The following is a 27,216-nucleotide window of genomic DNA, read 5'->3' as shown; positions in this document are numbered from 1 at the left end:
GTGTGGGTACTGTCTTTGCAAGCAACTCGGAGTTAAGTTAGTGAGAAAGAACTTCTGGTCACTCCCAGGTTCACTGATAGTACATATGAATGCAAACATAAAATATTTGCAATTCTTCAATAGCATCAAATATCAGAGGGGTCGCTCTCAGTATCAAGTCACCAGTGCTGCACTTACAATACACTAAGATACTCTGCAGATTCTGAGACAGATTTTAGAATCATCCTTTTATAAAACAGAACGATTGCTTACTCTAAATATTTTTTCTTCCTTTACCCAAAACAGAATGCACCTAAATGCTCAGCTTCTATGTTTAGACTTCATAAGAGTTAGCTTAGGTACACAGTTGAGGTCATCGTAATTGGGGATGCTAATTCTTTGGAAGGATGTCCAACAACAAAGCATTAATTACTGTCAACGGAAAGTACTAAAATATATCTATATATATAGATATAGTACATAAATACATAGTACTAGAGTTTCCAAACATGTAAATCTGTAAAATATAACCTGTATCTGTAAAAAATAACATTTCCCATCTCTATCTTGAGTGTAATTTATCTGTGATTTTTTTTCCTCAGTTTTCTTTTTTTTTTTTTTTTTACTCAATTGTCAGAACACCATTTAAATTATTTGAAATTCATAGCTTAATTAGAACATATAACTTGATGTTATAAAAAAAAATAAATTTCCAACTGATTCTGACTAGCAGCATTTTTACAAGCAAAACTGTATCTTCTCCTATCTCAAACTTAAAATGTACCTCCAATATAGTGAACAAGATATAAAAAAACCTCTCTTCTGCATGCTTAAAAACAGGATGAAAGCATAGCATTAGCCACAAAAATCAAATATATATTAAACAGCTAACAAAAAAGTATTGTTTGAATCCAGATAAGTACCATCATAGCTTGAAAAGACTAGATTTGCCTTGCTGATTTCATTAATTGCTTGAACCATGGCTCATGCTAGTATTTTCATAAACACTTGAATTGCATTCATAAGGAGCATTTCAGAAAGCCCACGCTAAACCTTCTGTAATAATGGCATTATCACTAAGCCTTATTGTATTTTAGGACATATCCTCTTTATAGAAAATATTAAGACAGCAAATCTAGCAAGTAAAAGAAAAGGCTGTTCTGTACATAATGCTAGGAAAACACTAACTTTCCTCCCCAAAATTTCAAAATCAAAATCAAATGCTCAGCAATTGCAGATGGATAATCCAAAGAGCTGCCCAGGTTTTGTAGATAGGGATATTTCAGAAACAGGATGGAGGTTTGGCATGGGCCTGTCCACATGGATGAAAGTGGGATGAACCTCCACCAACTGAGAGACATTAAAAGCTATACAAATTGATCTGATCTACTCTTATTTAGTCATTAAAGGAAGTGATAAGAATTTTGGCTGCAGAAGATTGTTACCCATATCCACATTTCCTCCATGGGAAAAAGAACTTCTAGGTAGGCAACTCAGGCTGTAGCAACAGCAACTGACTGCAATGTGCCCTGTATCAGGACGGATATCCCTTCCTTTTTCGGCTACTGTGACAGCCCAGGCAATCACCTTGCTGTCCCAGTATGACCTGGAGTATACCTAAACTCTTCAAGAAACACTGCTGGTCAAACAAGTTTTACCATCACCTAGAGGAAAAAACTACACTGCCTTGTGCACCCCATTCCACATTATGAGACAAATAATGTGGAATAAGGTGAGGGAAAAGAACTCCCATTGCATGGCTTTGCTGTCTGGACATACCTTGCAATCCCTGATAAATCCTCATTCAACTTAATGCCTTTGGGCATTTTTTAAAGAAACTTCCAGAATTGAATTTCCAGTTCAAATTCACAGAGTAGCACTGAAATCCATGGAAAATGATATTCTTCCTATTCAGTTAAGGATTATTTGATTAACTCAAATAACAAATCTAATTAAAGAACTTGTCTTCACTGAACCACTGCACAAAGTTCATGCACAAAATCTGATTAAAAAAAAAAAAAGCACATTCAAAGGTTGGGTCCTTTGTAAAATGCCTGAACAGTAAGAACAACTTAGTGGGAATCATTCAAACTAAGTTTGCACAGAAAAATAAAATCAAGCATTCATACATATATAAAACTGATAAATACTATTGGAACATTCACTTATATTCAACTTTCTTTTATTAAAAATTCTTTTTAAAACATATGTACGGTTGTATTAATTCAGTATTTTTTAAAAATAGCACCTGGAAATTTCTTTAATAAAGACTGTATAAATAGTACGTGCTCTACAAGTCACACAAGCAATCACGTCAAAGAAGGCTCAGTGCTCTCATTCAAAAGGCTACTTGGTCTTTGACATTTCTGCTCAGTAGAACAATTTCACGGGATGAGAACAGGAAAAGAGGTAGAAAATCTGCCACTTCAGCTAGTATCGAATCCCAAACTTCATGTACGTAACGTGTTAGCAAGTGTGATTCTGAATGCTGGTGGGTGCTCTATCATAAAAAAGACTGGCAGAAAAGGAAATTAAAGTTCAAAACAATATTGCTAAGTAACAGTGATTTGGACAACTTTTCAAAAACCTGATTCTTCAAATGTCTGATGTTTTATGTCCTTTATGTTTTAAGCCTTAAGCTGATGTGATAACAAAATTGTTCACACGTGACTGTAAAGCTGTGGCCACAAAAGCTAACACATGAAAAATAAAAAGTGAGTCACATCTTGCACAAGGATCAATTACTAACATTCAGTCTGGTCTATGACTTTGAAAGCAGGGTACATAGCCAGCTAAGCAATCAGAAAACAAGAGTAAAAATTTCTTGACTCAAGAAGTAACATCTCCCCTCATACTGCCAACTTCCCCCCAAAAAGCAAAAAAAAGCCAACATAGAAGTCACATTAGTTTAATATGGTTAAGACATTTAAACCATGAGATTCAGCTCATGAGCATGTCTTGTTTTCAAGGTCATTTTAAAGTACTTAATCTTCAGAAATATAATAATAAAATAGCTGTATTTGGTGGAACGTAGCATTTCCGTTTCATTTGGGTTCTGGAAAAATGCTATTTTTGTCTGTTGATGACAAAAGAAAACACTGAACTTTCATTAGAGCAATGCTACTTGGTAACTTGTAGGTAAGTATTTCAGGAGACATAATAAAAAAAACAACTGAAAACATCTGTATATCTTTACGCCTCTCTCCAAACATTATGTTTTGAAAGTATGAAGCAGAGTGCAGGTTTTGTAATGCTCTTCTTGCTTCCATGATTCTTGTTAGTTAGGTTTCCATGTAAGGAACGACCACAGCTCACAGGAAAAGCTGAGTCTCGGTATTTATTCTACGAAGATGTACACAACTGTTTTTGCCCAAATTACGAAGCCTAGAACTTGCTGTGAGTGAAGTCAACAATCAACTTGTGTATTGAATAAGGACATGAATAACTGAGCAGGCTTTGTGAGCTACTCCCATCCCCTTTGAGTTCCAACAACCAAGAATTTGGTCCTGTTTATCACTGACAAATGCTACTAAATTCTTGTCCAATATATGGAACAAATGAAGACCTGTTCTCTACCCTTTGATATGATGGACTCAGTCTTACAGTACAGCTGAGATATTTGGGACTTTTTTTTCCCCTTTAGCTCAGGAATTAAAGCAGAGCAACTCTAGTGGCCAAGATTACTCACTAAAATATTAGATTGTGAAAAAAAAAATAAAAAACGATACATAAATTAACCTTTCCCAAACATAAAACCTGTCTAGCACTTGAAACTATCCTATGCTTAGAAAAATCAACAAATAAAAGATATGATAATCTCATGAAAAAAATACTTTCCCCTGGCTTTCCCTTTCCCAAATGTCAAATATACCATTTGTAAACGTCTATATGGAACATATGGTGGGGAAAAATCCAACAAGCTTTTAATTGGATTGTAGTTGCCAATAAGACAATTAAATAAATCAAGCTATTCTAGAGGAAAAAAAAAAAAATAAAAGCAGAATGCACATAGACAGGCATTATGAGGAATATTATGTAACAGAGCCTGTGCTCATGAAGCAGGCTGAAGAAGGGCTTGCAAATGCCTTGTCTCACCCTATGATCCATCTGCAGTATCTAAGGACACAAATAAGAAAAGATGCCAAGAAAGAAAACAGGATAATAGTCTCTGTTCATGCTCCAGTGAAACATCACACCACACTAGGTAAGGTATGCACATCTCCACCCTGGTTTAAATCCACCATATTATGTTCAGGCCAGTGACACTTTTGTTCAGAAAAGCTGAGTTTTTTGCTTTCTTATTACAAATGCTAGTGTTAGCATGACATCCCTGAATGTGTCTGATGTAAATCAGGCACTCATCTCACTAACTGCACTGTCTTGGTGACAGAAAAGTGTTTTTTTCAGGTTGTGTTTAAATGTTAATACTTCTTTCAGTACTTGAAGTGATCTTACAAGCAGGAGGGGGATTGACTTGTACACTGTCTGATGGTGACAGGACAAGAGGGAATGGCTTTAAACCAAGAGTGGAGATGCTATGAAGAAATCTTTTACTCAGAGGATGGTGAGGCACTGGCACAAGGGTGCCTAGAGAAGCTGTGGTGCCCCATCCCTGGAGGTGTATGGGGCCCTGGGCAGCCCAAGCTGGTGGGTGGCAGCCCTGCCTGCAGCAGAGGGTTGGAACCGGGTGGGCTTTAAGATCCCTTCCTATCTGAAGCCATTCTATGACTCTCTGATTCAGTGAATGGTGCTGAGAAACAACTCCACCCCTCACACCCAACAAGGGTCTGCAACAGAAAATGACAAGTCCTCAAATCTTCCACTGCACTCATTGTGTGGCCCGACACAGTGTGAGCCCCCCTCCTTGCAGCCTCCTCCCCAGGCGCCTCTGGGACGGCCCTCCCATAGAACGGGAGCAAACAAATGACGCTTTCTCCGCCCAGTTTTTGATTTACACACAGCCTTCCCTGGAGTAGATTTAAAGGACTGATTACTGATGTAGCATTGGACGTTCCACTAATACATGAGATAGCTTCAGACACTTGCAAAGCAGGGAAAACTGTTTTGTACAAAGTTACACTGCATACAAATGCGGAGTTTTCACATGGGAAGTTACTATAAATAACCAGTAAATTCAAATCCTCTCTTGCTATTAACAGCAATGCATTCTTTAAGGACTGTGTCGATGTTGGATGTTAACACACATTAAGTCTACAGAGCTTTATTCTTCTCTCTGCTCTTGGAGCGGGGATGTTCTGTTCTCAAATACCAGAGCCGTGCATGACAGGCACAGCAAGTGCCAGGAGCAACCCCAGTAAGCTGGAACTATTCAAGGCCTTGCCTCTAGTTTGTTTTGTAAAAGCAGCAGGAAGTGCGAAACTTCTAATACTGAGTTATAATACTGTATGGTTATAATCACTAAAAATAAAGTGACACATCACACATGATCTATAAAATCATTATCTCTAACAAGAATCATATTGGAGATTCAAATGCAGAAATTTCAAATGTGTTTCAAGAATTATCTAATTATTCATGGTTCTTTAAATGGATGCCATACTAAAGGATAGCAATGACCGGAACAAATCTTGTCTGTCAAAACCCCAATTACTGTAAAACAAATTCAGTGTACAACCAATAGGGTAAAAAGACTGCCACGCAGAAATCCAAGCTTGTTTGCCCAGTTTAGCAAACAGTATAACCACATTAACATAGAGCTAGGCAAGCTTGCTAGGCCTGATGAGAAGCAGAATCTAATTAGCACCAGCAGTACACCATACTAATATTAATTCAACGCTAAGTCTCTAAAAAAAATATTTCTCATTTTTTGTAAGAAGTCTTCCTTTAAGAAGAGTCCTATTCTGTGCAATTGGTAACCTCCTGAGTTATCCAAATAACACACCGTGCCAGGCAGCAATTTGCTGATGTTAGTAAGATTATCCTGCAACTCTGTTGAAGGTTTTATTATATGGCTCCAACAAGAGCGATAACTCAATACACTTGAAAATCTCATTTGCACAGAGTAAATATGACGTTACCAACAGGATGCAGAGGATTATTTCAATTTGGACTGGCAAGGATCTGTCATTCAGAATTCTGATTCGGAAGTAAAATGCTCACTTACAAAGCTTTGTATTTTAAAACATTCTAAAACATTTCTACACCAGAAAAGGAACTCAGTGCAATGTGGACATACCTCATATTGAGGCTGAAAAGCATGATTCACTCTCAAAGCCACATTAAAAGGAAATAAGCTATCTGATTGTTCATTACAGATGATATGCTTGGAAAACATCCCACACTAATGAACAGGAAACCCCAAACAGTAATATAGTTAAGTAACATAAAATAACTACTATATTATGAATTTAAATTTTTGAGTAGCTAATGGATATTCTTACAGTACCCAGACACAGTATACAACATGCTGCACATTTCCACAACACTCAGAAGAATTAGGTCTCCACAGTTCCCCATTTCTTGGAATTAACCATGCTTCAGATCCATGAAACAAATAGCCTCTTAGCAATTGCTCTAGAAACAGACAAAACTTTCCTACAGGGAAAGCTTCCCTATATTCCCTGCAGCTAAGTATCTTCTTACCCCCTTCAGATACTTAACATAAACATTCCTGTAAAATGAAGTTATGAAAAGCTTAACTCTATACCAAAATAACTCCTGGATATTCCCGTATGGTAGCGATAAATTCTATCTACTCCCTTAAAAAAACATCTCACTGAACTCGAGCATGCGTATTGACAGTAATTTTTATAAGTTAACTTTGTATCTTTTTACTTAAAAAAATCTCACACATTTACGTGTGCTATGCATATTATGCCCTTTTAAAAGCCAAACCGTAGATCTTCTTGCGAATGAACTACTTCAGCACCATGTTACACACTGATGCAGAGGAGCACAAATACTCTCAAGAAATAAGATTCCTCACAGAATTTTCCTACTATTTCTGCACATAGAAATAAATGTCAATTAAGTGAATGCTGCAGGAAGCAGGAGAGCCTCATGACTCATCGTCAGGCTGGTCACACAGTAAATGTGAGTTCCTGTTTTTGGTGGAAACATCAAGAAAGTTCATTACAGAGAACATCTACCATCAGAAAGCTATGAAGTTCATTGAAATACACACTGAAGGGAAGTCTGAGCAAAAAGAAAAAAATAAGGAGAAAGAAGCATCTTGCTATAATTTTATGGCTGTATTTTATTAAAAGCCCAAGGACAAACAAGATAGGAGAGGTGCCATCATGAATCCTTAAGATTATATATTTTCTTCAGTATCACATGTAAGAAAAACGTATTTGCATATACCTCAAGCAAAATAAAATCGTAACAAATTAGATACAGTCACTAACCAGTTAAAATGTCTTCAGCTACTTGGAAAAGCTCTCTCAATTCTTATTAGAAATCTGTTCTAATAAAGATGATAGGTACAGCTTCTGTTGGTCAGATGTTAACAAAAACTGCTCAAGGAACAGTTAGCAGTGGAAGTGTCTGAAGGCATACCCTATTTGTTTTATGATTTACTGCAACCTCAACTTCACCTGCTGCTCTCTGTGAGGTCTCACAGGCACACAGTTGCTATTAGAACATTTCTCCGACTCCAATACAGCTTCTGAAATTGTATTCTGAATAGAAACAGCAAGGCACGAGTTGCTGTACCAAATCAAGGTCTGTTTCTGAATTGTGGGTTTAATTGGAGATATTATCATTACTCATATTTGTTTATACAGTTATATTTAATTTTCTCTCTGACCTCCTGCAATGATTTCAAAGGCCTGTTTCCACTGACAGCTGACCATGTGTTTAGATAAGCTACCCTTTGGGGCACTCCAAAAGTAATGCCTCACAATTTATTTCCATGGAAACTACAACAGACACAGAGAGCACAACACCACTATTTCATAGAGCTAATTCTCAGCTACAAACATAGTCATCACCATTAGCTATGCACTTTTTGCCAGCAACAAACAAGAACCTGCCTACCATGCTTGTAGAAAACCGCACCAGTGGAGGTGACCCTATCACTGTCAGCACTGTTGAAATGCACCACACACTGCCTCATCCACTGCTTCACTGGTTGATCTCCCTAAATGTTCAGCAAGCACCAGTGAATGTCAATGGGAGCAATTCTTTCTGCATAGAGGAATTTAATGACATTCTTTTGCTTCATCCGCGCTTGCCTGCAAGATGCCATTGTGTCAGACTGCCCCTCTGCTGCCATCTGTCACATGGCAACAAGTAACAGAATATTGGTGGGAGGTTTCAGCTTCTGCTGTCATACCACCAACATCCTCCTCTGACATCCTGGACCAATCGAACGAGATAGGAGACAATGATTTCAGACCAGCCTTCGTAGATGAACGTATACCCACATGTACACCTATGGCTTTTCAATACAGAGGTTTTACTTGTAGGAAAACTCACATCCAGTCACAGTGCTGAACAATTCAAAGGATGAAAATGAGTTATAGTAACTAGAGCCAAACTCAAAAGTTATAACTCATATGTTCTCATCAATTCCACAAAGCCTTTCAAATTCACAGATATCCTTAACATTACTTGCATTAAAAAAAAAAAAGTTTATAATCTGAACTGCTAAGATAGGAGGTCAAACAATACAAGAAATACATCTGTATAAAAAAATCCACCACTCTTCAGAATGTGTTACATTTTTTTCTGGATGCTTTGTTAATTCCTTCCTGACATTCACGTCAGCAAAGCAGGAGCGATGGAGCTGCCCGCACAGTCTGTGCTGCCAAGGAGCACAATAAGATGCTGCCTCACAGCATCAAAGAGCTTAGCCCAAGTTTTTGTTGCCAACTGTAGCTGCCAGCATAAAAGGTCTTCATGCAAACAGTCTACACTGCCTACAATGGACTCAACAAAATAGTTACTGAGTCTGATGCTTGTTTGAGACAAATAGAGTCCTTAGCAAACTCAAGCTCTCTCACCCTTTAGAAAGAAGTTAAAACAGAACATGATTCCTGCTTAGCTTTTGCTACACTATGCTAGATCTAACTACCATCTAGTCTCACCAGTTCAGAAACAGAGGCCCCAGAAGCTTCATTCTGACTGACAGAAACATTACCTAGTAACAAAAGCTGGAGATGAATTGTTCTGAAAAATGATGCATCTTCAAGTGTACTTCACGTGGACAAAATGACACACATTACAAAACATTGCAGAACTTCTTTCCAGTCAATGGTCATAGTGCCCCTGAAGTGGAAAGCAGTGTGGTTGGCCCATAGCTGTCTTCTTACTGCCTTTACCTGGCCCAATCAATTTCCTGTGCAAAATTGTCTGCGTTCTTCATTGTTCTCAAATCTATTTCCAGAGCATCTTAACAGCTTTCCTGATAACCTCAAGCAAAGAAACACTGCACTGCGCATGAACCGCCACTGTCAGAGAAGTGCCATGTGCAAATCTGCTCCGAGCAGCACCTTCAGATGCCTCAGATGGCAAACTGCTCTCTTGATGTGACTGAAGTTACAGAAGCTAGTGACCACAAAAAGGATAACTGAAATAGTTTATGTATAGCAGTTAATAATGGAAGAGGTTTTATGAGGCACAGATGTCAAATTAAAATGATTTCTACAATTGTAGTTGTACGCATTTTGTTCTTTTATTAATCAGAAGGGGAAAGAATTCTCGTACCATTTATATACTTTGGTAAAATGAATGGCTACAGAAAGATAACACAAAGATAATAAACTCCTGAAGATTATTTTTATGTCATACTTTGCAGCTTTCCCTTTATCTGCTTTTAAGCAAGGCCATGCTGTGTTTTTAAGTTTCCTTACCTTCAGAGATACTCAAAATAATTGAGAAGTGATTTAGTTTCTTACATAACATACATTAAAAATCTAAAGATCCAAAATCTGTACATAATTTATCTGCATGATCAGAGCACTGCATCCTGCTACATTTTGTGGAATGTTCTGTACTTCAGACATTTTAATTCACATTTTTCTTGTTCTAGGCTGCACTTATAAGCCTGGACATGAAATCTACCCAAGAGTCCAGCCCACAAGAGAAATATAAAGATGAAAACCAAGAAACTTTTGCCTAATTTTTTAATTTAACCTCTTCTAGTACTTTCCTGATCGACACCAGCATCACAAAGAATCAGTTTTTAACTGTGCTATAATGTTATTTATGGTTATGTTATAAACCATTATTTCCTAAATTACATGGATAATAGATACTCTCAATTTCTAATTCTCCTGGTACCTAAACTCAATGCTGTATGAGAAACCCTAGGCTTCTGACCAAACTAACAAGTCCATTTTCCTCCTCTTGTAGTACATGCAATGATGTGCAGAATAAAATTGAAACAAAAAATAACAAGAAATCAAGACAGACATCTTATCCTACCTGAGGAGGAAATCCAGCAACATTTTCCTAACATGCAAATAACACCAACAAGGAGTTATGCAAACCCACATTTTGCAGGACTGGGAAAGGAGCCCACACTTCTACTGCAAGAGTTGTCCATGCAGCAAACCCTGTGCTCAGAACAGCAGACAGATGTACACACTTCACTCTCCCATTCAGACCTGTCACGGCTTTCTACTGGGTCACGATGCTTGCCAGCTCCAGCAACAAAACTCTGGGATTTATGGGCAATGCTTTATAGCTGCAGGGTTGTTTGGTTGTATGGTATTGGTTATTTTTGTTGCTGTTTTAGGTTGGTTGGTGGGGTTTTTTTTGTTTGTTTGTTTGTTTTGGGGGGAAGGGGTTTGTTTTTGTTTTTCTTTAATTGCATAATAGTAGCACAGGTGGGCTTTTACTTTTATTTTTTGGTTCCTTGTGACAGAAAAGTGCCATAAAATTCAGAGCTGTGCTGGATGGCCTGTGGTATGGAACAGAAAGCATCTGGATATCTTGATAGCTGCAATGCTCAGTACAGTATCTATGATTTCATTTTCCAGTGTTATATCTCGTGTTGAAAAAAACAACAAAACAGAACAGCTTCAAGATATGCTACATATAAATCTATATAATCTCCCAAAGCAAAATGAGCAGCAAAACACAGGTGGTTCATGTTGAAGTCACTAACCATGTGTCAAGCAGTATTTCAAATGGGAGCAGTGAGCACCTGTAAAAACTGGGAGACATTTGTGTCATTCTGGGATTCCTCAAATGCAACGCCAGTCTGGCACTAGCATGAAAAGAGCAAGGGGCACACTGACACTGCTTCCAGAGAGGATCAGATGTTTATCCCCTTGGCTAAGATCAAGTGCAATTGGGTTACAACGATAGCATATAGGGTTACCTGAAGTATCACTTTCTGTGGTTAGAAATATTACCCTAATAGTTCTTGGAGGAGGAGGAAAAGCTGTTTTGATTTTGAACAATCATTTTAGGAATAAGATGCACAAATTCTGTAGCATTTCTGTCAGTGAGCCAGTATTCCTTCAACACAGTAGTGCTTGTAACAAAAAGCCAAGGTGGAAATATTCAATGTTCGTAATCTATGAAACTAAGCATACATCATAGATGTATTGGTTACAGATGAAGGGGGTACGATTTTACAATGGTGATGAACTTCTACTTCTACTGCCAAATCTAAAAAGCCTAGGATGGTATGAAGGAAAAATGAGTAGTAAGAAATATGAATGAGTGCTCACATGCACCCTTTTCTCAGTCCCTCTCTAAACAGAAACTGTACCAGGCTCAACACATGCATGTGATTTAAGCCTGATTCATGAAAGGAGCAGCTACAGTTTCTCAAGATTTTTTGGGGAGAAAGGAGAAGTAATCCTTTCTCCTCTTTCCAGTAATTGGAACCTCAGAGAGTGCACCTTCCAAAAATACCTTTGATCAAAGTTCCCAAAGTTGTCCCGCAGGCTGCACACACCAAGGAGGCAGGCCTTTTTGACCCACAACTTCACTGGCTAAAGAACATGCTTAATTTGCTCTTTCTTCACATGAATCACAGCAGCTGAGTTGAATAAAATACATACATTCTAAATCCAGATTCCAGCTGTGATTCAAGAGAGCTGGTAAATGTGACATGAACAGAGAACAACCTCCTTCCTGGAAGAGCCCAGGTTTACTATCAGTACATGATCTTTGAATCTGCACACAAGAATGCAGGCTACGAAAGGCCATCCACCTCACAATCTATCTAAATATAACATTACACTACTAAGTAAGACATCACTTGCTTTATGAATAATGCTCTAATACAGTCCAACCTTAGTGCAATTGATAGCCATTACCAAATGGGCAAACCATAGCCTGCCTGTAGGAAGCCAAACACACAGATTCAACTCACTTAGCTTTAGCAGAGCATTAAGCCAATGGCAAATGATGTTAAAGATTATATACCCCAAAAATAAACAGGTAAATGAAGCTGGATGATTACAGAAAGGAAAAAAAAAGGTATTTTACCAAGACATCAACAACTTCTCAGAATGACTATCACTGTCACAGTAAAGACCCAGTGCAGCTCTACCTCCAGCTTTCTTCTGGGCACAATTTCACTTGCAGGACTCAGTCTCCAGTTACATAACTGACCAACTGCTACGCAGAAGGGAGGAAGGAATCCCAGCTATTAGAATACAAACTGCAAAATAATTAGTTGGTATTGAGAGTGGAAAAGACTCTGCAAAGGCAGTGGAGGGAACAGCTTTGGAATTCAAACAATTGTACTGAAGCACTTGGACAGCTAAGTGGAAAAAGATCTAACACATATACTGGTTCTAATACAACCCACTACAGTTCATCCCAATCCCTCTCTTTATTAGGAAACATACACAGCCAATTCATTTCCTTCACTTCCCCCCCTCCTTCTATCCACATCAATTCGTAACACACAACCAAGGGAAAAGGTTTGGATCGGGACTACGTAGGAATACATTACCTCAGTCAAGTACATACAACAAGTGCAAAACCCAAGAAAAATACCACACACGGACAGATGCACAAAGTTCCCTTTGCAGTTAACTTCATTTCTACCTAACCCTGGGAGGATCTGTACGCTCAGCAAGTCCTGACAAACTGTTCTATGGGTTATATGTGAATTCAGTATTAAATACTGCAGTAGAACTGGGACCGCCACGTTAGAAAGGAGTGCTCACATGAGATAAGCATCTGCCTACACTGAAGAAGGGAGCTGTGAGGAAAACAGCTTGTTTTCAATGCATTCTAAATGCTCCTTGGACATCACTACTGCAAGATAAATATGTGGTCTAAATACACAGCAAGAAGCAAAATTGGTATGTATACACATGTACAAACAGATTTTGAATATTCAATCTACAGTATTTTTCTTTGCTATCGCTTCCTGGCAGTTCAGAGTAACCCTCTTCACCCAGATGTATGAAACAATTACATGAGAAGCTTTCTTATCTAAGCATGTCTACTTGTTTTGTATTTATGGACTGACAGCACCTGTTCGACAAATGTTGTGAGAGAACCCAAACCAAACAAACTCACTACCACACAGATAATAAAACCTAGCAGAGGCTTTTGTAATAAATGAAGAAGCAGAAAGGTACTAAGCTTACTTTGTTTACTATGGGTGCTCAACCTGACTCGTATATGGAGAAATACAAATGAAATGATAAAGACTAATCAGTTTATTAAAATGAATATGCTAATAATAGGATTACAATGCGCACATGGAGAGACAAGACAGACACACATGCACAGAACAAGCACTCATGACTAAACAGAAGATTATGTCATTTGATATTATATAATCCATCACAGAATGTTGCTGAAGAACAAGCAAAACTTCCCAAGGAAAGGGGAAAAAGAAAAAAAGGAACCTTATCAAACAAAACTTTCAATTTCACAGTGAGTTTCCTTATACAGAGCCCTGCCCAAGCTCCAGAAAACAGGATTTCTAGTTGGCACTGGCCAGATACAAATTCCACAGAATGCTTTTAAATGTCAAGATACACACGCCTAACTAAATATTTGCTTTTGGTTCTGTGAATCTCAAGAACAAAAGGTAAACAATGATCATGGTCTAACACTGGCCACAGCGTAACATCCAGATGTTAGCTTTAGCTTTTTAGTGTTAGTCACATTCTGATGTAGTTGGAGAAGAAACAGCTACATACACTGCTATGATGCTATACCCTAAATGGCTAATGACAGCCTACAATAAGCAAAACAGAATTTTCTAACAGAAGCAAAAGGTTTAGGCAATATTATCTTGCAGAGTGTCAAAGATACATATTAGAATTTTAATAGAAAGTAAATACAGTAAACACATGCTGTTCAATTCTTTGAATTTCACCCAAAATGGAATAAACTTGATTTATTTTCAGTACAACTTTTAAAAATCTGCAGTATCATCAACATGAGCACAATTTCTTCAATTTCTTACTTTAGAGGCTAATATATGCACTGGGTTTATCTCTCTAATATCCATTCTTAAGCCTACCTACTGAAACTCTGTACTATTTTCTTTAATTGTCTAATATGTACTACATGCTCTATTTCATTCAAAGCATCATTCTCAACTAGTGTTACATTCTAAGAAGTTAAGATAAACCTGTACATACAAACTTTTCAGTTATCCCAGTACTGCAAAACTAACATTTGAAAAAAAATATAAAATTAACTCCTTAGTATCAATGTGAATGTAGAAAGCTAAAAGAATACCATCTTTCTCCCTCCTCTTTTCCAGATTAAGTGTATATAAAAATTTTACTTTCGCTAATTACATAAAAGCACTACAACTTACAGCTCTTGAATTAACACAGTTTTCAAGTGATTAGTAGAGCAGAAAGCTGGATCAAAACAAAAGTAGATTGTATTCAAAGCTAATTTTGGATTTACCTGAAAATTAACATCTTCTTTCTTAAATATTAATGCTCGAACTTCATCAGGGTCTCCATTAAATATAGCTTGAACCAACGGTGGCTGAAACAAAGAAAAACAAATATTAAGAATGTAAATCCATTTCAGTTTTTAGTGATGCGTGTATGATACTGTAACACAACACAAACACAAGGTAAGGACAAAAATCAGACTTCCCAAGCAGTGGAGTAAAGTCACTACTAACAGTAGGTAGAACTGAAAGAATTCAGAACTTTAAGAACCTCAGACACACAAACATACTCTGTCACTGCATGAACCAATGAAACATACATTATTTTAAAAAGAGCCTGTAAGAGTAGCTTTTAACAGCTGAGAAGAGAATATCTCTTAATAAAATTAGGGCTCTCATTACACACTGTGAGTTCTATAAAATATAAGTAGGTTAATACCCTTTACATTAGAAAGTGACCGAAGTGAGTAGAAATGTTTTACCTGTTCAGAAAGAGAAAAGAACAAGCGAGAAAGCAAAGCGTATCAATCAGATAAGTATGGTAACAAATTCATGCTCACACGCTAAATATAGCAGGATTTCTCAGTAAAAGAAAAGCTGCTGAGATAAGCTAGCAAGATTTTCATTAGTCACTTCACAAAACAATTTCAAGAAATACAAGCAGTCACTTCACAAAACAATTTCAAGAAATAAAAGCAGAGGCCCCCACAGCACTGTCCAGAAAAGGTAGTTTGAATCTAACAGTTACATTTCAATTATGACTTACATTATTTTACTTTAGCTCTTAACTGCTGTCACTTGATGAAGTCTATCAGTTCTCAAAATAAATACAGCATATAACTGCAATATAATGATTACATCAGTTCCTAAAGTGGTGTTGCATAAATGTAACCCTGAGGAACGAGGAGAGGGGAAAAGCATTCACTCCCAACACAGTTCACCAAGCCCTCAGACAATCCTCTGCTACCATGCAAGAGCTGAGATCTATTACTGCTGCACCATCAATCAAGTTCCACGCAAAACAGCAAGCTCCTGCAAACATTAATTCTAAAACTAAGTTTCAGGCTTTCTCTCTTTAGTTTTTACCACTTTTGCTTCTTTCAACATCATTCATGTTCATGATAATCCTATACATTTCTATTGATATCCTCACCAGTATTACAAATGAAAAATATGCCACCAAACAACATGCCTTACCAACACGTTTCCAGGAGGTAATGGACGCAAACATATATTTTCCTGAGGTATATTGGAAACAAATGTGGGAGAATCATCTTCCTCCTCCTCCAAAACAACAATACAGACTCGACTCATTCGATCCGTTTGAAGAAGCAAAAGCAAACAGAATAACACTAGCAACTCTGTTTCTGGAAGCACACTGCAGATATTGCACCAAGGACCATATAGGGAATGCTTTCACCTGTTTCACATACACTCACAAACTTGTGAGCGCTGCTGCTGGTGTTTGAATATTTAGAAAAGGACATTGCACTCCCACTCTATGCTCCATTTTTCAGATTTGATCACCCTGAGACATTAAGAAAGTTGTTCTATGAAATAAAATTCCACAAAACATCGAAACCACAACGACGAGGCTGTGGAACAGCTGATAAAAATATCCTAGATCCAACTGAATTGCAACAGAGCTCGCTGCCTCCAAGAGCTGTCCTTCCGAGCTAATGTGCCCTTGTCAGCAGCACAACTTGAGCAGTGCCTCCCCCTAAGCAGACAGGGGGATCATTGTTGGAGAAGCACCGGCTCCATTCTGCAGGCCCGGAGAACGAACAATTGCTCTGACAGAGATGGCTGTGGCTATTCCCAGTCCCGCAAGGTCAGTTGCCAGCAAACAGTAGCGGGCTCTCTGCTGTCCGAGAATAAACGCGGGCTCTGACCATTCTGTGATACTGCAGCCCTGTTCCTCAGCGTCAGAAACAGTCCATCCAAAAAATGCATCCGTTTTCCAGCAGTTCTTCAGAGCGGGGAGAGAGGCAAATAATTCTTCCGCGTGCAATAAAAATATCTGCAATGTACAGCGAGGCTGCAGCACATTTACATGCGATGAGTCAGACCACAGGGACAATGCAACTCCTTGAATAACGCTGTTGGCTCAACCCAGCTTCCCCAAACGACAGACGCAGGCAGCTCACCCCTCAGTGCCACCGGCAGCGCAGCACGCTCAGCTCTCCTTCCCCAGCCTCTAGCTTCTCCATCAGGGAATGCGCTCGGCACGAATTCCAACAAGAAGGACGCTTCGGCAACATAAGCCAGCTCCCGCACACAAATGACTGCCTCAGACTTCCTCAGAAGCAGTTCATCACTCAAGCGTTCCTTTTGATCGCCATGTGAATCCAGTTCCCATGAGAGTCCTCATTCAGATTAAGGCGGAGAGCGAGGGGAAAAAAATAAAATCAGGCTCCACGCACCTCCTCTGAGCCAACTTCTTTATTCAAACATCTGTCACTGTGCCAACCTGATTTTCCTCTTCGGATGGAGGCTCTGCTTAGCAGGTTTTTTCCCCGACAGATGAAATGATATGACAGCAGATAAACCCTGCAGCGGCCCGGCTGCTCCGGCAGAGCGGCGGCTCAGTGAGCGCAGACTGCAGGCTCGCAGGATGGAATGCCCCGTAATGCTCACATGTCACACGCAGCCAGCTACAGCTCCCTGCAACTTCCTCTGGCACAGAAAAAAAAAAAAAAAGACTGCCCTTTTTTGGGGCAGCCTTCGCCGTTACGTTTGTGCCAGTTTTGTGACTAATTCAGCCAAAAATGTAAGAATTCTATAACTGAGCAAAGAGCAACCGTTTAATATTTTCCACTAAAAGCCACAGAGTAATCCGGTGTGCTGGCTCTGCTGACTAACAACAATTTAGGCAGTAAACAATTCCAGCGTTTAACTGCTTTCATATGGCACTGGACAGAGAAGCACCACACCACAGCCCTTGCTTAACTGTTTGAAGGCAAGGAACTCCCCACAGAATCTCTCTAACGTGGAATCTCAATGCGATTGGTAGAGGCCAACCACTAATGGCCAACCCATGGTTTTCTGCAATGAGGACAAACCTACCCTCTGCCTGAAACACGTACCTCGAGTGTATATGCATATGAAGTCCTAAAACTTGCTAAATAAGTATTTCAGCTCGAGCGTGCTGAAGTGCTGGTTAGTGGGTGTATTATGTAAATGGCTGCTAACTCGTGGGACTAACTCAGAGCTCCAGGAGCAAAGCAAGGGTTCTGCTCACGCTGTGCGGTACCTCTGACGTCCCTCTGAGCTGCCCACGTCATGGTGTGCCTATGGTGGGCAAGCTGGCCGGTGGAATTGCTCTCCAGTAACGCATTCACTCTCAAATTTCCCATATTAATCCAAACAGACAGGTTGAAATGGAATATTAAATGGTTTGGGTATTAATAGATGCAGCAAATTCCCACCTTTGGGAGTCATAGGAAAGAAAAACTCACATCACCACTCATTTAAAATAATGTCTACAACTGCTTTGCTGTAACACAATAAATGGCTCAACACACACCTACTGACACTGCACACAGACGAATGTTTTTATACAAGTGCCAGAGAGTGACTTAGTCCAGAGCTCCCTGAGCTCAGAAACGCCAGGCTTGGCATAATAGAGCACAAACTTTGGACTCACCATGAAATTTCTAGTAAGATTCAAATTTCCCAAATGCTTTCATTTACAATATGTGAATTGTAGCACACCACACAACTTCATAGATACATTCTATTCATTTCTATGGAGTCCAGTTGTTTTGGAACTTCATATTTCTGGTTTTAATTACAAAAAAAGCAATGGCTGGTACACTGTGCTGCTTTGTTCTAGCATTTCAATAATTTATTATAAAGAAACACCACAGATTGATCTGAACACATATGAAAATTCATGTTCTTCTTGGCCATAGCAAAGATCATTTAAATAAAAAGAAGGACATCCTCAAGACTAATCTGTTGCAACATCCACTGTCTGCTAAGAAACACAGCACCCACAGCCCTGAGGATATTTCACTTTTTGTGGGAAATGGCCTAGGGAACAGACACTGTAGTTCACTTGCATAACTCAAACTTCCTTTGGAAAAAGAAAAAAAACCAAAAATATGTTGTTGTATTTGGAAAATACGAAATATTTCGCAATGTGAGCAAGGTACATTTACAAACTATATACTTGGTTTTCATGGTACATACACATACATGCATTTGTTAAATAATTCATGCATATTTCATCCGTATGTTAAGTATTAACAAACAGCCTTCTAGAGCTAAAAAGTTTATACAGCAAACAAAAGCTACGAATTCCATACTTTTTCTTCAGAATTCCCATTAGGTTCCACCTAATGTGTTCCACCACTAGGTGTGGTGCTAGACAGGAGATAACATGATCTGAAAGCGGCCCATTTTTCACCTTCGCAATTAATCCTTCAAAGCACACCTAAAAATATTTAGTTAGAAATTGAAAAGTCAATATGAAAAGTATAGGACTTCACACTTACTGAACTGTGAAAATTCACGGTTAAAAATACTTTAATCTGCTGTGGTAATTACTCTAAAAACCTTACCCGTAATCAAAATAAACCAAACTATTTCTCAAATAAGTTAACACATATCTTGCAGAGCACCACGTTTTTTGAATGGTGACATTCCTATGGTCAAAGAGCCAATACATCACAGCTTGCATCAGGAAGAGAACCAGCACAACCAAGTCAATACTACATTGATCTTGATGGCATTATGAGCCACAGAAAAGTAAGCAGACAAAAAAAAAAGAAAAAATCACGCTACAAATGTGTGTATGCAATTACTTTCTTACCCAAAGGGCAACTAACCCTAGAAACATTTAGCTTTTGCTCACAATTAACTACTGCTCAAAGGTTACGTTACTTCAAAAAACAACAAACAAAAAACCAAAATATAACAAAAATTACATTTGGCCATCTGCCCCTTCCCACTCCCTGCTATTGAGAGTTCAACCAGAAACAGTCTCAGTTTCTTCCTGCGCTTTCAAAAAATAACCCCAAATATCCTCTGCTTTGCAAAATACAAGTTTTTATACCACCACCTATTCCAAAGGCTTAAATTCACAATTCTACTAAAAGAAATCAATCCTAAGTTTTAGTTTTTCAGTGTATTATCTGGAAACTAGTAACTTTCAGTAAGGGAGAAGAGATAACAGTAAAAGAGCATGAAGGCTAAGTAAATAAGAGGTGACTTTATAACTCCCCTTCACAAACTAATCCAACAATCCCAACCAGAGGTATGAATAAACAAAGCTACATCTCTCAAAATACACTTCCTAACTTATCCTAATAAAACTTCCTGTAAGCGAAGATCAGTGGGTTATCAGCATCCATCTTCTCCAAAGCCCTTGAATGTTTCAAAATTAAATTTCACAGATTTAAAATAAGAAGACTTTTTAAACAAGTAGTTGAGAATCATCTAACTTTTAATAAAAAGTCATTTCTACTGGGTCTTGAGTGGTGATCAGGTAGCAGACACATCTAATTGTTAGCAAAACAAAATCTCCATATTTAAGTCTTAAAATGTTAAGGAGTACAATGATTAGACAATAAAAACAACTTTCAAGTGGACAAAACTGGTAATATACATTTTTGCAAAAAAAGTCTTTGTGTTTACATAGTATTTCTAACAAATAAATTGCCTTTAACTGAATCAACTTCCAAGAGAATTCCATGAGTAGATATACAGAAAGCAATCATAGGAACACAGTCTGCAGTTTAAAATATGGATGACAGCAGCCACATCTGCACCAGACAGAAGAAAAAACTGTGAACTCAGAAGCAGCTAAAAATAGTAACCTTTTTCTATATATTGACCCTTTCCTTAGGAATTGATGAGCAGAGGACTGTAGCAGCACTGTAGATGATGCCGAAAACCTCAGCAAAGCACATTCAGTATCAACAAACCTACTCAAATAACCATTTCTCTTGACAATCAGCATTTACCAAGTTCTCTTCTGGGCTGAGAATATGCCAACTGGCTTCATTTAGTATTCTGTATAATTAAGGATCTAGGAAAGAGATAAAACTTCTGTCAGATTTCAGTAAAAATGAAAAATTGAAAACCGAGTAAGGCTTATGATTTTTCTAAAAAACAACTGGTCTAAGCTATGGACCTCTTCAGAAGACAGATTATTCACAGTACTCTTATCTATTCACGCACAAGCAATGTACACAAATAACAGATAAGCAGTTTCTTGAATAATTTATCTATAATATTTACTAAAGTGTTCCTAACACACAAACAAAGATGAGTGTTCAGCATCACCATGAACATAAGCTGCAATACTTCAAGCAGCCTTGTGAGTCACTTGTCTGAGCTCTTCGCTGTTTCCTCCCCACTCCTGGGGGAATGAGGTGGAGTCAGGAAAGAGAATGGTCTAAGGCAATAATAAATTACAGTCTTTCTTCTCAATTTTGCTCTGTTTATTCCAGACTCTGCATATGATGCACAGCTGGGATGCAGAAAAAGGAGACTCATTTAAACTTCTGGGCTCCATGCTTCTGCTTACAAGGACAAGTGAAACAGCTTTGCTTGTACCTCTTGGATGCTGTAGGCAGCTCTTCTTTCTCTCGGGCAAGTATGCAGCCTGAAGTGATTTACAGAAGCACCTGATTGCACAGAAAATACAAACCTACATCATTTCAACAGAAATTGGGATGCAAACGTGGCAGTAGGAAAAGTATCTAGCACTCATTCTATCTTCTCTCTATTGGAGCATCAGATGAAAAAAAACTAATGCAACTGTGCTTGAGATGTAAACATAATTTGTACATTTAATCAAACTGCAATCTTTTAGAATACATCATAAATATACTTTATTTCTCTCTGATCAGATTTTAAAAGTGTTAAAAGTGTTTTTTGCAATTTTCTGTGTAAGACTTCTTGCATACTTTGTATACCCCAACAATACACTGGCTAAGAAACTTTCAGCTGATCTATAGCATCTTACAACCACCACAAGATGAAACAAAATCTTTTTTACAAAGTGCCTCGATAACCAAAATACAAAGTCTGGTAGGCTGTGCCTAGTAGCTGAAGCCTAGCAAACAGTGAGGACTCAGCACAGACATTCCTACAAATCAACTAATCTGCCATGAAGAGGTGGTGTGCAATGGCAGGCAGCTCCTCCTGACTCCCTTCTCTGCCTCCTGCTCTGGAGCTCTCTGAAGGCAATTCTAACACTCAGCAGCTGTCCAAAATACAACAGTGGAAATGGATCAAAATAAAGTTAATTACAAGTCAAGACAACTGCCGTTTCAGGAAAGACAGCCTACAAAACAGTACACCTATCTGTATATGATGTTGTAGACCCCTATAATTCTTTCCAATTCAGACCACATCCACAGCCTATTTTGTTTCCTGGCACTAGAAATACTGTTAAATATATTTTACAATTACACCCAGAGCATACTTCCAGCAGTAATTACTGAAGGCAGCAATTTCAGCTGCACACATCAACTTTAAGAGCAGAGTGCGAGGAACCAAAACAAAACCCAAAGGCTCAGCAGTCTTTATTTGTTCTTCCACACATCAACCATTCTCCCCCCTGCACAACTCAGCTGGTTGCTGGGAGGTTATACCAGATGGGAATGCAACCATAACACAGAGTAAAAACACTAACCAGAAGCTTTAGAATACAGCAACCCGCAGTCACAGCTGGCACCGACAGCTTGATGCTTCAGGAAGAGATGCTATTGAATCTTCCCAACGACAGAAACAGATAAAGGTAGCTCAGCTGGAGCAAACAAACAACTGCAGAATTCCTAATCTTAGTTTTGTATCACCAGTTACACTGCCCTAAGACTATTTATGTCAGAGTGCACACACTTACAAATGAACTACATCATGATCCCACTAAATCATATTAGGGCAGCTGGTAAAACAACTGAGAATTCCCTGCAGGCACTTGGAGCACTCATACATAGAGAAGAGTTAGTACATCTCTTTTGATCTGCTTCTCTACTCATCTATAGTCATGCTCTGAAGATGAGCATACGAAGTGCTGATCTTATATATTTTCCCCTTTGAAATTTTTTTCCTGCAATACTGCTTCAGAACAGGAAACAGAATCAAGATCATATTTTATTACAAAAACTCAACCAACATCACAAAGTCAACATAACATTGTTTTACTGTCACCACACAATAGACCTGTTTTTCTTTCCCAGTAGGTATTCTTTGGGCTACAGTACACCATCTGCATTTCAAGGACAGATGCTACAATATACAAGATCACCACATGCCTTTCATCCTTGCATATCAACAGATGTCCACAGGATTTTCTATAAGAAGGGTGGCACAGGAGATTTAGGAAGTTCTTGCTCTAATGCATTGAAAACAATCCACTTAGTCCACATCTAAAAAGGAAAAAGCAGCTTTTTTTTTTTTTTTTTAATATATATTAAACAAAAAAACCCAAGTGTAATCTTGTCAGAGAAAGAACAAGTTCTACCCTTTCTAGAATCATGTGTTTTGTTGTTTTTTTTAATTTATTTACTTTTTTTTTTTTTTTTTTTAACCCTGCATGTGTTCCTCATCATACAAACCAGTAACCTGGATTTTCACCTTGCTTTTTTCTTAACATTGATTCTTCTGCTGAAGGCTGGAAATGCCCTTAAAGAAAAGGCAGCATCACAGGAGTTCCCCTAATTCAGCACTGGACAGTGCAGGTGTTGAGACTGAAAGCTGTGGCATCCTAGCTGAGAAACATGGAACAAACATCACTTTTTCTTTAACAAAACTCTGTTCTGTGGCAATCCAGCTGAGTTTCTGAAGGAGCAGGTGTTGGTCAGGTGCATTTCTGGAAATGAAAGTTCCTCTGCTGCCTGTGACAGGTGACAAATTTGATTCTGTCACAAGTTCTAAACTAAGAGATGAAATCTCAAAGCTCTCATTGCAGCTTGTTAAAGGAGCTTGGCATGATCACAAATAGGCCACTCCAAGCTGCATCAAAGTTGTTTCTTTCAATAGTGTTTTTTTTTTGTTTGTTCGTTTGTTTTTTAAATGATGTACCACTCATCTCCTTTTCCCTTCTCTTTCCCCTGTAAAATTCATTGGCCATCTATTTTTTCTCAGCACAATTTCAAGACATACACTAGAGCAAGGAATGCAGCTGAGTTACCCTCCCATTCACACAGAGTAACAGAGCCCCACATTTGACTATAAGCATATGCAAGTATGGAAGAAATTTGGATTTGTTTTTCATTTCAGCAGGCAAGAACAGTAGCCAGATGCTATACAAAATATGCCACACATTTTAAAATTATGCTGTTGTACAAGAATTCTAGAAGTCCGAGGAAATGATTCTCCTGATTTCCTGTTTTTTTTTTTTTTTTTTTTTTTTAAATCTCCTACCATGCACAAAATTCAGGCAAAAAGAAAAGTCAAATCAGTTCTGCCAGTCAGTAGAAGGCTTTTACAGTTTCATGTCACCAACCACAAGAATACCCCATGGTTAAGTTGCCATAGTTACAAAATGTTTGTGTTCATACATTTGTCTGAAATTCCTATGGAATTCCCACCCGGCCAAAACCAGCAGTAGCAGGGAGTGCACCACTAACATTTAAGCACTTGACTCAGAAATGCATTCCGTTTCCGTTCAGACTGTTATCTGGGAAACACTAAAAAAGATGATTCATACCATTTTGAGCTGTGGAAGGGTGGAAACAAACATCACATTCAACTATTTTAAACCTTCAGTGATGACTCACATTAGCTTAGGATGTTTCCAGAATCAGCTCCCTTTTTCAAACTGAAAATTGCTATTGACTATTCAAGAAAATAATCTGTTGACTACTCAAGAAAATAAACAAGATGAATTCACTTTAAAAATAACTGTTCAACTATCAAAACTATCCATTGAAAAATAAAAGGGAAAAGGTTCCACCTTCCCTCTCCCTTTTCCACACTCCCTCTCCTCTAAAAAAGAGGTAATAATTTTAAAAAAAAAAAAAAAACCACTAAGAAATCTACCCACAAACAAACCAACATAAAAACCCAAAAGGCTTAGTAGATCAAATACACCTCCGTAGGTTGAAGTTGGAAAGGCCACTGAACGAGCAGTATTTGCAAAAATCACCCTGGAAGTTCTACAGCAAGTCTGTTACCCCTCTGTAACCCTTCTGTATCAGCAGGGTCTTCTGCTTTGACTGTTTTATGTTTTGTTCCGACTGACACAGTTGGATGGTTTGAGCAGCCAATTCAAGTAGAACATTAATCCAGTCACAGAGGCAACAAGACATAGTCATCTAAGAGTGAGGAACAATCGATAGCCTGTGTAAAGTTAAGAAAGAAGCACAGAACTGCACCCAAAGAAGTGCTTCACACAACTCACTGATGATTCAGTGACCATGAAGGGAAAGTGATAAAGAGTTGGTTTGAAGGGACAAAAGTAGAAATGGGTTAGAGTACCTTCCCAGTGCCACACACCAGAAGAGCACCTAGAAGATGACACTCTGCATGGAAGCAATGCCCACCCACTACCTGCCAAGTCTGACCATCTTAGGGAACAAAAGTAAAAATTATCTTCAAAAGTCTGTCTGCTATTTACTCATACGCATAAAACTCTGATAAATAAAAGAATCAAGACACTTTATCAAGACAAGAGGCAACACTTTATTTACAACAATAGTGAGAGTAGCAAATTACTTCTCAGGAGGCCACACAACTTTTAATATTCAATGCACTGCTCTTTAATTTTCTTTGTCAATGACAAAAGACAACAAAGTCTACTTCTTCAAATCATCTATTCACCTTTATTGTCACAACAGAAAACTCTTCTAGGAGGAAAGATTTGGAAGTCAGTAACACTGGGGGAGAAAGAAGCTTAAACACTAAGTGTTTATGTCTCCAAATTCACAACTTGCAAAAGAGAAACTCTTGCTTTTGAAATTTCTGTTTAATTTCCCTACTTACAGCTATGTGATGGTGGAACTCTCCTTGAATCCAAACTCTCTCTCCCTGTCCCACCCAAGTGAGAGCACTGTTAGTGGATGAGTTTTCTGGTTAGGTTTTTTCCCAGGATGGATTTTTTTTTTTTTTTTTAAGAACGTTTTCTGCAACTCAGTTCAAATCAAATTGTCTCTCACTGAAAATTTACAACAGTTGAAACAAAATCATGAATATTCCAGTAAATATTCCACTAAAACACATGTAAAATTCATACCAGTGCAATACTTCGAATACGCAGGTTCTAGTAGATCTGAATAGAGAGACTGTGACCAGAGAAACCACAGCTCACAACTGGGACATTTACTTTTTGTTTCCATACATACCAGGGGCTCAAAATACTGTACAAAAGTGAACAAAAGGAATTCTGTTTGCTACAGAGACCAGTGCTATTTTCTCTGTGCTTAGGATGTAAACACTGTACCGACTTACATAAACTCTTCAGATTTTCATCTGAATAGTACAGGTCAGCAGCTGCCTCATGTACCAGTTTGCTGCCTGGGGGATGTTGCACTTCCTCAAAATTTTTAGGAATCCCTTACATATTCTTTGTGTCCAAGGAGCGCTTTTTTCTGGCAACTGAAACCACTCTGGAAAACACAGCTGGATAAAGTCCATGTATTCACACATACACTACTACAAGATGAGTGTCCATCTGAATGTTCTACAGCTGTCAAAATGGATGGTTTTTCCCAAAACTGAGCAAGAGTAAAAACATCAATAGCCAAAAATCTTACCCAGCTGCATCAAACCTTGCAGACTCTTGCCCAGTGCCCACTGGGAATGCTGCTTCCAGGAGGGCTCTAAGATATGAGCATGTAAGTGACGTTCATTCTTACAAGTTACTTTTATTGGCATCTTTTCAATTCAGAGAATTCTTCAAGGGAAGATTAAAGAGCCCTTCCCTTAAACAGCTGAACACTCCATTACTGAGTAAAGTTGCATAAAATACAGCAAACTACTAACTAAAAATACTAATTAAAACTTTTTCCACCCAAAGTTTTTTTCTTTTCAAAAGTGAGGTTTGAGGAAGTGGCTGAGTCTGATTTTAATTGTGGCCACCAGAGGGATTCTTCACTGCCCTCTTCCTTGCATGATCCTTTGCTCATTCGCATCCCCTTCCTGTGCCAGCACAAGCATCTGTGTGATCCAACTGCCCCATTTTGTTTTTATGGTGGTAAATTAGTTGAGCTAGCTCATCGTGGGATGACAGATGACACAGAGAAGCAGTGGGAGCATTCGTATTTCTTGTTGTGATAGAAAGTGATTCAACTGCTTTATAAAACCTCACCCATAAGATGAGCTGCCTTCATCAACAGCAACTAGTCAGAACTACTTCAATCCTTATTATCTTCCTTAAAATACCCCAAAACAGTTTCACAGAATCACAGAATCACCCGGGTTGGAAGGGACCTCAAGGATCATGTAGTTCCAACCCCCCTGCCTAGCAGGGCCAC

At 38.4% G+C, this 27,216-nt stretch overlaps 1 protein-coding gene across 2 annotated transcripts in view; it reads right to left on the bottom strand.

Moving 5' to 3' along the window:
- The window catches only part of ANKRD28 (ankyrin repeat domain 28), a 105,164-nt gene that overhangs the window by 48,957 nt on the left and 28,991 nt on the right, over window positions 1-27,216 (bottom strand). The window contains exons 1-2 of one of the 2 annotated variants that reach the window (XM_042816785.1): window positions 15,983-17,322; window positions 14,794-14,877 (exon numbers count right to left, since the gene is read on the bottom strand). In XM_042816785.1, the coding sequence (XP_042672719.1) occupies window positions 14,794-14,877; window positions 15,983-16,099 (201 nt within the window). In that variant the 5' untranslated portion in view covers window positions 16,100-17,322. Of the gene's footprint in view, window positions 1-14,793; window positions 14,878-15,982; window positions 17,323-27,216 lie in introns of those variants that run through there. The other variant, XM_042816786.1, reaches the window with a different exon arrangement.

The sequence above is a fragment of the Centrocercus urophasianus genome, unplaced genomic scaffold, assembly GCF_019232065.1.
Source record: "Centrocercus urophasianus isolate 14NV4802_14NV808 unplaced genomic scaffold, USGS_Curo_1.0 seq_16, whole genome shotgun sequence".
Taxonomy (NCBI): domain Eukaryota; kingdom Metazoa; phylum Chordata; class Aves; order Galliformes; family Phasianidae; genus Centrocercus; species Centrocercus urophasianus.
This window is presented reverse-complemented; position numbering and strand designations above follow the sequence as displayed.